The following is a 12,904-nucleotide window of genomic DNA, read 5'->3' as shown; positions in this document are numbered from 1 at the left end:
CACTGCCAGCTGCCACCATGACAAGCAGCATGTGAAGATGCCGGTAAGCCACGAGCCACGTGGCAAGGTATAGATTTATGGAAGTGGATTAATTTAAGATATAAGAACAGTTAGCAAGAAACCTGCCACGGCCATACAGTTTGTAAGCAATATGTGTCTCTGTGTTTACTTGGCTGGGTCTGAGCAGCTGTGGGACTGGCGGGTGACAAAGATTTGTCCTGACTGTGGGCAAGGCAGGAAAACTCTAGTTACTGCCATGTTTTGTCGATATCAGTGGGAGGACTGCCCTTTTCTGAATAGAAATGGCGGAGGAGTGGATGGTGGAGGAAGGCAAAGGGGAGATGGGGGGTGCTGGGAGGAGAGGAGAGAGGGGAAACTGCAGTCAACGTGTAAAATAGACAGACAGAACATACATAACTCATACAGCAGAAGTGGAGAGATAACCTGTAAATAACAATAAACTGATGTTGGAAACTAAAAAAAAAGGCACAAAAAAATGAAAAAAAAAAATGGATTTGATACCTACACCTAAAGCAAAGAGTAAGCACAGCCTAACTCCTAACAACACAAACAATCTGCCCCAGATCATGTGACCTGAAGCATCGTGTTCAGAATTAAACAAAAAAATGGAGTCACGCTAAAAGGCAACAAGAATGCAGGTTGAGGAACAGATGCCAGAGCCAGGTTCAAACACAGCAGAGACTTGGGAATTATCAAGCTGGGAGGAAATATGCTAAGGGCTCTAATAATAAAAGACAGAAAATACGAGGCAGATGGATACCAAAAGCACGAGTGACAGAGAAAGGCAAGAATCACACGTTTCCTTTCACGTGACGAATCCAGACTGAAGAAAAAACACACATGAAACAAGAAGGGGAGAGATTTACAACTATTTGGGGAGAAAGGGCGTTATTTCATCCTCCAGGGAATTCAGGGCAGGATCCCCGAGGCAGGAACTAATGCAGAGGCTACAAAGCAGTACTCCTTACTGGCTTGTTCCTCATGGTTTGCTCAGCCTGCTTTGTTATACCATCCAAGACAACCTGCTCAGGGGTGGCCCCACCCACTACAGGATGTGCCCAACAGCATCAATCATTAGTCAAGAAGTTCCCTACAAGCCAGTATGGTAAGGGCATTTTCACAATTGGGTTTCTGTCTTTCCAAATGATTCTAGCCTGTGTCAAGTTACCATAAAAACTACCTAGCACAGTAGCTTTATTCACAATTAACAAAACCCAGAAGTAACCAAGACGCCCTCATATGTAAGCAATCACAAACTGTGGTACTCCCAAACCATGGAACACGTCCAAACATGAGTTTTAATGCCCTCTCCCCCAGAGGATCGAGAAGGAAAAGGTGAGGCACAGGTGAGCTCTGCATGACACTGTAAAAGTAGACACATAAGGGTATGTATTACAGCTGTGGAAGACAAAGGGAATCCTAATGCAACTATGAACCTGGGTTACCGACGACGACGACACATCAGTATTGGTTCATCAATTATAACAAGACACCCCAGGCATTAACAGAAACCATGAAGGGAGACATACATGAGAACTCTAAACATACTGCCCCACTTTCCTATAGAGCAAAACTGCTCTAAAAGTAAAGTATGTTACATTTCATATTTATGTCATGCATTTCACATTGTATTTTATATATTATATGTTAGTAAGCTATTATTATAAGTAATTGTGTCATAATCATTCTAAAATAGTAAGAGTCTTATTATCCTGTCTACAGAGATATGTGTGAACACCTAACTATGCAGAGATCAAGGATGAAAGTTTACTTCTGTGAGGAGATCAACGGTCACTCTTCATCCTTTCCACTCTACTCTAAATTTTTCAACAACGGCCATAAATTACACAAAATGCTTTTGCAATGGGAAAGAACTTTTCAGGATCCGGAAGACCAAGTCCCTCTGCAAAGCTTACTGCACACACGGCATGGGAGAAGCGCGGGCTCTAAGCACACTCACCTTCCGGCATCACGGTCTGTGTCATCCGTGACCCGGCGTTGGGGGCGATGGTGTTACAGTGAATGTTGCTCTTCCTGCCCTCAATGGCCAGAGTGTTGCAGAGGCCAAGGATGCCCATCTTTGCAGCGCTATAGTTTGCCTGGCCAAAGTTGCCATATATTCCAGAGGCTGAGGAAGTCATGAGGATCCTAAAAGAAAACAGCCCCTCCACATCATCTCTCCCGGGTTCTGCTAACACTGAAATCCTAACTCTGGCCTGATGCTGCGGTGCCTGTTAAAAGCAACTCTACACACCACCCTTCACCTCTCACAGCCGTGACTCATCAGTCAGAATATTGTTGATATAAATGTGACGTTTCAAAACTCAACTATAGGATTTAAGTGCACAGAAAGACCACCTGGTCAGAGCCAACTGAATTTAAATATAATACTGTTTACATATTATCTATCAAAAACAATCACATTTATAAATATAAACTAGCAACATGTAAATTAGAATTTTAGCAGGAAATATGGTCATGGCTTGACTGCTCAGTTTCTGGATAATACTAAATGCCATCTTATAACCTAACCCAACCTCACTTAGAACAAATAAAATAAGTCACATCATTTACTTTCAGAACTGTCAAGATCAAGATAAAATAGAAGTCTCAAAAAAAAAAAGACAGCATCAATAAAAATTTGCTTCTACAACTGTCTGAAGCCTGACCCCAGCGTGGATGGTAGAAATGGACCACATCAAGCTACACTCGTGCAAGAATAAACGGGAGTCCTGTTGCCAAGCATTTCATGAAGTCTAGCTCATGGTGGGCTAGCATCAGAAGAAATGGCAACTCATCCCTGTACGGCCGGTTCCCGGGCACACCAAACAAGATTCTGATTAAAGAGCAAATCTTCGGTGCCTGCACTGCTTCCTAACGCTGTTGTGCGCAGTTTCCTACAAAACTGAAAATCTTCCATCTTGGGAGGAAGCTCATCAAGTCACTTGATGATTACAGAGGGAAACAACAGGATGTTCTAAGGGGAAGTGAAACATTCCATGCTGCTGGGTAGCTCAGGAAGCTCAGGAAGTAAACTACTCCAAGACTTCAGGAAGTCCCTGAAACCAACAGGATTCACTAGACCCTTTTCCCCCTCCCCAAGGGGATTAAGTAGCAAAGACAGCTGCTGAAAGCCACTCTTGGCCTAGCTGAGCTGTCCGAAAGAGGCTCCACTCCACTGAGGCCCTGGAAGGTCACTCCGACCTGCTGAGCTTCCTGCAGGCTCTTCAGTTAGCTCCAGGTGTCCGGTTTTTGTGAGCTGTGAGCCACGCTGAGGTGGAATTTGGGGGATGCGGCTGTCTTTGAGTCATTTCTCCTGCTAGCGGCCCCTCACCCACATTCCTGTAATGAACTCCAGTAAAACCCATTGTTTCCTTTTGCCAAGCTGACGTCTGGCGGTTTCCGTACTTCTGTCTGCTGTTGGTTCCCTATCTGAGATGAATAGATGTTGCTTCACATCTTGTTTCCCCAAGAGTAGTGTCACACACCAAAAGTGACAACGGTTCGTGGGAAGTGTATTAGTAATGACAAGCATGTGGGGAAAGAAAAACCCACACCTAGAGTGTGCAGTAAACGGCACTTTAAAGCCTGCACACGAGCGAGAGTACTCGCACCGGCCACAAACAACCGTTCAGGAGCACCTGGTGCGAACATCTCCAGGCCTCTCTGGTGACTTCAGGCAACTTTACCTTCCATACTTCTGCTTCTTCATGTGCTCCCATGCTGCCCGGGTCACTAGGAAGGAGCCTCGCAGGTGAACTCTCTGAATTATATCTAAAAAAAAAAATTATTTGTATTATATAGTTTGGATAACTTTACTCTAAGACATAGCTAAGTTTTGACAAACATATTATACAAACTTACACAAACATACTCATTTTATACCCAGCATTCATAACCACCTACTGCCATACCCAAGTAAGCACTCTTGCTCTGTTACAACTACACTACCAATCAACAATTCATACCCATACCTATGAGCTTTTCCTATAATTTATAAAATTATTGTAATCCTTGCATATATCTCAACATAATGCTGTATTTAATTAATGCCCCCTCAAAATAAAAACTTGTTAATACAACCTGAGAGCGCAGAGAGACAGCTCAGACATCTCTGCTTGAATGTGTGCCAGGCAACACAAACGACCACAACAAATTCTGACCATCCCCCCTTAAATAAGCATGTGCAGGGATTGAGCTCAGCTGGCAAAGTGCTTGTCGCATAAGTGTGAGAATCTGAGTTTGGGTCCCAGAAGCCACGTGGAAAAGTTAGGCGTGGTGGTAAACGTGTGTAATCCTAGTGCTGGTGAGGTGAAGATGGTCCCTGGAACTGCCTAACCAGCAAGTCTAGCCTAATTAATGAGCTCCAGAGCAGTGAGAGGCCCTATCTCCAAGGAGGTAGGTGGCATATCTGAGGATAATAACCCAGCGTGGTCTCTGGCATATAAATGCATACGCATACTCACCCAAACACATACACATGAACTAATACACACGCATTAAAAGCAAAAATCTAAATAAGTAATACTCATGAATTTTACATATATAACATGTACTCAAAATAACAAAAACATAGTTAGACCATGCTGCTCATCATCGGGGAATATTTATAAAATACTATTTTTGCCAAGATTTTCAAATGAGTTAGAGGGGGTCTACTTCAAAGACATCAATCCAGTGAGTGGACCACTCGGGAACACTTTAGGGAAACAACTCTAGATTGAGTGTTCTCAACTCTAGATTGAATGTTGACCATTCTTAACTATTGGGTTTCACTTTGGAACCCCAAAAAAGGTTTTAATATAAATATTAAATGAAAGGGAAGATAAATGCAAAACCAAAGCTAGAAAAAATGATGGGCAGTGGACCAGGTAGGATGGGATCTCTCCAGCTAGATGGAAAAGACCCACTTGCCAGCCAATCCTCTCTTTCTCAGCTTCCTTCCCCAACTGTCCCAAGGGAAGGGAACTAAAAGTTTTCCTCTGCTTAATTCTGAGTCACAAGGATATTGTGCCTCTTCCAAGTTCTAGGGCCAGAAGCTGAACTCTTAGCAATGATGTGCTCATCCCAGCTCAGCTGCTACACCTGCCACTGTCTCAGCCACCGGTTTGTTTACTTATGATGGCTGAGAACAACCACGAACAGCAATAGACGAAAAATTAACTACACATGGGATTTCATCATTGTATAACCTCAACCTGTGCCACGCGGGAAAAGGAAATGAAAAGATTTCCTGTTTATTAGAAACGTCAGATGTACATGCAGGCTTTGTCCTGCCCTCTTCTGAAAAGCTTTGTTTTTAATTTGTAATGCCCTGGGCTCTTCTAAATCCTGCTCTACTCAAGGGAGGATGTGGGGGACACAGCAAGATAAAACACGATAAAAGCTATTAAAAAGAGTTAATACTGCTTAAAAAAAAAAAAAAAAAAAAAAGCTGACAACCTCCTAGGAAGAGAGAAGGAGAAACATTGCAGGCAACAAAACTGTTTTCAGTAACTTCTGCAAATGGCTTAACTATTTTTTAACAAATGCTTAAAAATATGATACTTCTACCTCTATAATCATCATCAATAGACTAAATTCATTTATGTCAACGGCAGCAAACAAGGTATTTCCTTAACTGTATAAACTCATTAGATATTAAAAGGACAAAGTGGATCATGGATCGTTCCATCCCACAGAAGCATGAAAACCAGCTTACCCCAGTCTTCATCACTGATCCTCGAGAAGGAGCGGTCCCTCAGGATTCTAGAATGTCGATAACATGTACGGTCAGAGGGAAGGGAAAATATGCAGTGCTAGACACAATGGTGTGTACTTTACTGAAAATGAAAATAAAAACTCACCCAGCATTGTTGACCACAACATCTACAATATAAAAAAAGAGCCAAGTTACACAAATGAAAGCAAACATATTAATTTGCACTTGCTCACACTCACATTTATTTTAAAAACTTTTTTAAAAGCCCCCCAAGAAAAACTAAATAGAACAAAAATGCTGTCAAAACAAAATTGCATATCTACAGCAAAAAATGACTAACTTACAAAAATGCAATCATCACTCCATATCTTCCTGTCAGATGTAAATATTTAAATCTCCTTTCTTCTACCAAAACCCTTTTAGCTCACAGAGTAGCTAGCTCTTGATTCTAGATCGAATCACTGTATCATTTTACTTAACTTCAAAATCCAATCAGAAAGTTAACAGTTCTCTCCTTGCTCCTCAACAGTCACAAGTCAAAACTTCAGCAAGCTGCTAAAGTAAGCACCAGGATTCAGGCCTGCAGTCCAGTCACTTGGAAGGTGAGGCCAGGAGGCTCATGAGAGGAAAGCAGCTCGCTACAAGCAAGTTTGAGGATAGCCCATACTACCTGAGACCTTGTCTCAAAAGAAAAAAAAGGAATCCAGAAGAAAAAAAAAGAAAGAAAACCACTGAAGTCAGAAACTAATGCTCTATTTGATAAGTCTTCATAATCTCACTATGAAAAGAAGTAAAGCTTTTAAAGATTCAATGACTGGAACCCTGAACCCTGAACCCTGTGGCTCTCCCCATCCTGCCTTCACACTCTGTGGTTTCTGTCCCTGTCAGGTGGCACATGGCCATGGCTCTTACGAGCCAACCTAACCAAACTAGAACAAGAAGTGTGTCAGACCTAACAAGGAAGGGACACATTCAATTGACAAAAAGCAGTACATCCAGACTGAAAACACAATTTTGTTTCCCTCTAGCAATCCATTATTTTAGTAAGAATGTGTGGGACTAAACCAGGGGGAGTACCTAGATAGGAAGGACCAAGAGAGCATTCCTAAACTGAAGAGCCTTATTGTGCTGGGTAGTTCTATGTCAACTTGATACAAGCTAAAGTCATCTGAGAGAAGGGAACCTCAATTAAGAAAATGCCTCCTAAGATCTGGCCATAGGCGGGTAGAGAGGTAGCTTGGGGTTAAGAGCACAGCCTGCTCTTCCAGAGATCAATTCCCATGGCTCACAACCATCTGTAATGAGATCTGGTGCCCTCTTCTGGAGTGCAGGCAGAAGACTGTATATGTGATAAATAAGTCTTTATTAAAAAATAAAATTTAAAAAAAAAAAAGATCTGCCTGGAAGCCTGGAAGGCATTTTCTTAATGATTGATGGGGGAGGGCCCAGCCTATTGTGGGTGGTGCCATCCCTGGGCTGGTGGCCTTGGGTTCTATAAGAAAGCAGGCTAAGCAAGCCATAAGGAGCAAGCCAGTAAGCAGCACCCCTCCATGGCCTCTGCATCAGTTCCTGCCTCCAGGTTCCTATCATGCTTGAGTTCCTGTCCTGACTTCCTTTGATGATGAACAGTGATGTGGAAGTGTAAGCCAAATAAGCCCTTCCTCCCCAACTTACTTTTTGCTCATGGTGTTTCATCACAGCAATAGAAACCCTAACTAAGACACTTACACAGATTTCTTCTAAATTTATAAGACATCAAATCATTTAAACCTTTAAAATGTTCATTAAACACCTAAATGAACATAATTATTAAAAAGAATGCTCCAGGTCCCATTATTGCCAAAATACCGATTTATCTCAGAAATGTATTTAAGACTTAATTGAATTATGATTAAAAGGGGCAAAGAGCTTATGTTCACAAAACTTTTTAATCATTTAAGGCACAAAAAATTAAAAAAGCTAAATATATACATTTTATTAAGATTATCACCTCAAATCTATTATGAAATAAAATAGGTTAAATAAAATATTTGACTTATAAGACAAACCCAAAAATCTCATTAGCAAGAGAGATCTGTTTACTAAGCAAATGCCAATTCAAAAATATTATATCAGGAAGCTAGAAAGTGTTTCATTAGGGCCATGTAATAGTTAGCTTTCATTGTCAACTTAACCCAACCTACCATCACCCGGAAGAAAGTCCCACTGAGGGATTGTCTACATTGCGTTCACCTACGGGCATGTCTGTGGAGGACTATCTTAATTAAGCTAGCTGATATGTGAAGACCTGGGCCACTCTAGCTGGCACCATTGCTTAGGCAGGGTTTTCTAAACTGTGTAAGACGGGGAAATCGAACTGAGCACAAGCAAGGAGCACACACACAGTCACTTCCTGCTGCTGACTGCTGACGTGACCGGTATTTGAACTCCTGTCCCACAATGACGGACTGTATCCTAGACTTACAAGTCAAAATGAATCCCTTCTTCCCCTAAGCTGCTTTTCCTGGTAGTTTTTTAACCACTGCAACAGAAATGGGGTAAAGAAAAGCATAAATGCTAGAAAACATCACCTATTCTGCCGAAAGCATCCAGTGCCGTCTTCACGAGCTTCTCTCCTGCTTCAACGGAGTCTGAGAAGAGCAATGAGGATGAAACGTCAATCATTTCCTCACAAGACACCTTCTGTGGCTCAGAGCATGAGTGATACTCTCACCAAACAGAATAAACTCAAGGAAGGCACACAGCAATCAACACAGTCCACGATTACCAAGGAAGTGTTTATGCCAGACCGCTCATTAACCAGCAAAATAAGGACGGACTGGGATGGACAAGAGATGCTGATGAGAACTAACCATAGCAACACTGTCTAATAAAACTGCTTATGGAAAAAGGCAGGCCTATGAAGTAATTACATGTTAATTAAATTTTTAAACTTCCTGTGAAGTCGAAAGCGCCCTATTTCCACCCTTGTACAATATAGTAGCCAGTCGTCATAGATGCCACTGAATGTTCCAAAGTGTGGCCAGCATAGCAGGCAAATGCTTAGTTTAAAGCATTTAAAAATTTAATTTTTAAAATTTAAAGCATTAAAAAATTATATTTAATTTTACATAACTACTCGGGTATTTCATCTTAATGGCAAATGAAAACTTGGGGGAGATGGAGGTACACATTTAATTTGTAAAAGCATATACATCATTATATAACTGCATGAATTGTCAATAAAAACCCAGGTTTGAAAGAGTAACCACAAAAGGTGAAGCAGACATTGTGGGTTTGCACACTGGGCTGGTAAGCTTGAAGGCGGGCACTGCCTGCTGTCACTTTCCATCACCACTGACGGCAGAAACAGCACCAGTGCCCTCCCTCCTCAGAACCCAGGAAATGTCTTCTGTCAGACCCAGGAATGATGTCAGCCTCTTTCACAGGACCCAGGAAGTAGTGTCACACCTTTCCATGGGACCTACACAGTGTCTGGTAAGAGATACAGGTTGAGGCCAGGTGCCATAGCACACCCCTGTAATCACAGAATTTGGTGGGCTTGGGGGAAGAGTGTCTCAAGTCTCAGGCCAACCTGAACTATACAACAAAATACTGCTGTGTATGTGTATGTGTATGTGTATGTGTGTGTGTGTGTGTGTGTGTGTCTTATGTATATGTGTAAAATGGCTATATATATGTAGAGATTTTCCAAAATGCTGGGAACCAGAAGTATTTTTTTTTCTCAGATTTTGGAGGATTTGCCTACACATAATGATCTATCTTGGGGCTATAACCCAACTCTACACAGAGCATTTCTTCACATGTCCTGTGAATTCACCTTACACTCACACCTGAAGGTAAGTTCATATATAATTTCTACTGTGCCTGTTCAAAACTGACTACACTCTGTCAGGTGAGGTCAGTTGTGAAATGTTCCACATCTGACAGCATGTCAGCACTCAAGACATTTTAGGCTGCGGAGCTTGGGGTTCAGAATTTCGGGTCACCAATGCTCACTGTCTGGATGGCTGCAAATGCAGACTTCCCAGGTAAGACTGAGGACTCATCCATGGGAGCCTATGAGGCCTGAACCAGCTCCGTGCTCACTGGCAGCTTCCCGGGCCTCGCCTACCCAGCCCTCCCAAGGGCTGCTGAGCTTCTAATTCCCTGCAAAGCCTTAGCACTTGGAACACCTGGAGGGGCTGCAGTCTTGATCGACAGACACAGACCACACCAATGAGAGCTGCAAAAGGGAGGAGCCTGAGTTCTTATCCTTGCAGGTTTTTAAGGTTCTAAAGTTTAAAGAAAAAGTTGAAACATTTTTTTCTAAGTCACCAATGTGGGGGGAAAAAGATAGTAAGCATCTCATTACTCCCTCAAATAATATGGATCAAATTCTACTTCCTGCCCTGTAAGCTGTCAAAATGAAGTCAAGCTACCGCAAGCTGGCTGCAGAGAAGTCAGAAGCCACAAGCCTGAAAAGTCAGTCTATTCAACGAAGTCCTCTCCAATACCACTAGACTAGCAAATCAAACTGGGAAAGCTGTATCTGCAGGTTTCTCCATGTCGTACTCATATCTAATTTGACACTTGAGTTTTTGCAAGGCTAAGGCTACATCCAGTAGCAACTGCTTGAGCCCAACAGAACATGGCAGCTGATACAGCAAAGGGCCGTTCGCCACTTAGCACAGTATACTGTGAGACTCTTTTAAGAGTGCTAAGAAGAATTAAAGCTGATGCTGTGGAGAGATGTCAGATCTTTAAACAACCCTGTTAAGAACACAACAATTTAAGTATCAGAAGAGTTTGTGAAATTACCTACATCAAAGGTTTAGAAATTTCTCACATAGGATATAAAGTCTGTTCTCAAAAGGCTTGGTAGATACAGGTAAGATCTAGTTCCACCGTTCCAGTGTAGTGCTGAGTTAATGTCTCAGCGATGACCAGCAGGAGCAGTTTTCATCAGTGGAAGGAGAGTCAACGGTCTATACCTGTCACATACCATAATTGGCCACCGCTTTCCCGCCTCTTCTTCTTATCTCTTCCACAACTTTGTCAGCAGCTGAGGAGCCTTTACCAACTCCCTTGAAGTCTCCTCCCAAGTCATTCACTGCAAGGCAAAACCAAGCAAACAGTTCATTTTTCACATCTCCCAAATACGTTAGATATAAAGTCCAGATCACTGGCGTAACGCTTCGATCATCTGCCCACTTCCCAGCTACATTATCGTAAGTCTTACTAAATGTACATAAACATGTGCTATTCAAACAGGCCCATGTCCTGCTCGGCGAAGTACAACAACCAGAAAAGGACAAACGCTGAATAGTTCCCCTTGTATGTGGCTTTTGGAACAGTCAGATTGCTAGATTCATAGACTGGACAGATGGTTCCAGAACCGGGAGAAGTTGGACCAGGGAGATTTTAATAGGTCTAAAGTTTTAATTATGCAAGATAAACAGTTACATAGACTTATTATAACAACAAAGTGTCTATAATAATAGAGTACTGTAAACTTAAAACTGAGGTTAGCAATCACATTGTCTTCTTACTACAATAAAGTTTTTAAAGATAATAAACACACTCTATAAAGTATCTTCCCCATGTCAAAAAAAAAACATTATTTAATGTATGTGTGCACATACATATGATTTTTAAACCACTAAGCAGAGAACACTTGTAAGTTTTCCTAACACACAATGTTATTATCTAGAATTCAGGGAAATATCTATTAAAAGAGATCACAAATTATATACCAAACTAATACGTTTTCTTTCAGTCACTAGCACAAGAAAACACACAAAATCTCCATACACTCAATTATACAATTACCATCATCAATTATCGACTGACTATACTCAGAGAACATCCACAGTGGGACACAAATGGCATGAGAACAGTGCTCGCCCTCAGAGTTTCTGACTCACTGAACGTGAATAACGGAAGATTTTAGTATAGAGTATTTATCAAAGCCAAGTAGCCAAGTACTAGGGACAGATGACAAATTCAAGTGCTCAGAAATTCAAAAATAACATGCCAACACTAATGAAACATGCAGACCAATGCCAAGTAACTTAGGAAAACAGGACTGAAGAAAAATAGTGGGTGTTGATGGCTCCTGGCAGGGGTGGGGTGGGAAGGACTCGGTTTTCTTTAAGGGGCTGGCCACTGGGAGTCTGACCATGCTCCTCCTCCTCCTCCTCCTCCTCCTCCTCCTCCTCCTCCTCCTCCTCCTCCTCCTTCTCCTCGGAAGGAAGGTCACAAGGGGAGGGGGGCAGACCTGGGAGGACTGGGAAATGAGCGTGATCAGAGTGCACGATGTGAAGTTCCCAAATAATCAAAACAATGTTATGTTGGCAGAGGGAAGAAAAGTATTTGGGGTGAAGACTGTATTGTGAATGGATCATTTTTGCAGGGATACCACATGATTTTGACTATAAACCTAATAAATTACTAATTACCAATGGTGAGAAGTTACATACTACAATTAAGTTTTTCAATATTGATGAGTGGTTTTTGTTTTTGTTTTGTTTTCTGAAGAAAAGCATCCCTTTTCATTGAAGTGGGGTGACTTAGGAGATAAAGGGAAGACAGAGAGAAAAGCCAACACATAATCACACTAAAAACAGCCACAGGATATGAGTATTCAGTCCTTTTCTTTTTTAAAGAAATGAGTTTTCCTAATCTTGTAATATTACCAGCCTTGCTAAAAATGAAAACTCTCTGTAAAGACACAAATAATAAACACATTTACATTACCCTCAAGACATGGAAAGGGAGATTATTCTTCAAAATCCAAACTCTATTAATTGCTCATTTCCATGCAATTATTCAAATGCCAGAAAACAACTAGTTAAAAATAATCAAAATTTTGAGACAAGCAAGAGTTTTGCTGACTCTTTTTAATTAACTTTACATTTTTAATTAAAATATAATTACATTACTTCCCCCTTCCCTTTCCTCCTTTAAAAAAATAAAATAAAATAGCATAAGAACTTCCAAGAAAAAATTGACAAATACAGCATTGAAGTGGAGAATTGTTCCACTGTGTAGTGAAACACTGCCCCCAAGTGGAGAAATCAGAAAGTGCAGCCAGACACACAAACACGGAAGGTTGGCTAGTGCAGAGAAAAAGGACACATGGTTAAAAGTACTGGAACAGATATCGCTACATTCGAGGACGAAACTAACGAATTCCCTCAA

The 12,904-nt window shown here is 41.4% G+C and overlaps 1 protein-coding gene across 1 annotated transcript in view; it reads right to left on the bottom strand.

Annotated features, from left to right (window-relative positions):
- Positions 1–12,904, bottom strand: part of Hsd17b4 (hydroxysteroid 17-beta dehydrogenase 4) — a 78,189-nt gene that overhangs the window by 52,172 nt on the left and 13,113 nt on the right. Inside the window, exons 3-8 of the mRNA XM_028871814.1 lie at positions 10,707–10,814; positions 8,293–8,352; positions 5,868–5,889; positions 5,723–5,769; positions 3,711–3,795; positions 1,982–2,169 (exon numbers count right to left, since the gene is read on the bottom strand). Of these exons, the coding sequence (XP_028727647.1) occupies positions 1,982–2,169; positions 3,711–3,795; positions 5,723–5,769; positions 5,868–5,889; positions 8,293–8,352; positions 10,707–10,814 (510 nt within the window). The remainder of the gene's footprint in view (positions 1–1,981; positions 2,170–3,710; positions 3,796–5,722; positions 5,770–5,867; positions 5,890–8,292; positions 8,353–10,706; positions 10,815–12,904) is intronic.

Source organism: Peromyscus leucopus, chromosome 19, assembly GCF_004664715.2.
Source record: "Peromyscus leucopus breed LL Stock chromosome 19, UCI_PerLeu_2.1, whole genome shotgun sequence".
NCBI lineage: Eukaryota > Metazoa > Chordata > Mammalia > Rodentia > Cricetidae > Peromyscus > Peromyscus leucopus.
The sequence above is the reverse complement of the archived record's forward strand: the minus strand, read 5'-3'. Positions and strand labels throughout refer to the sequence as shown.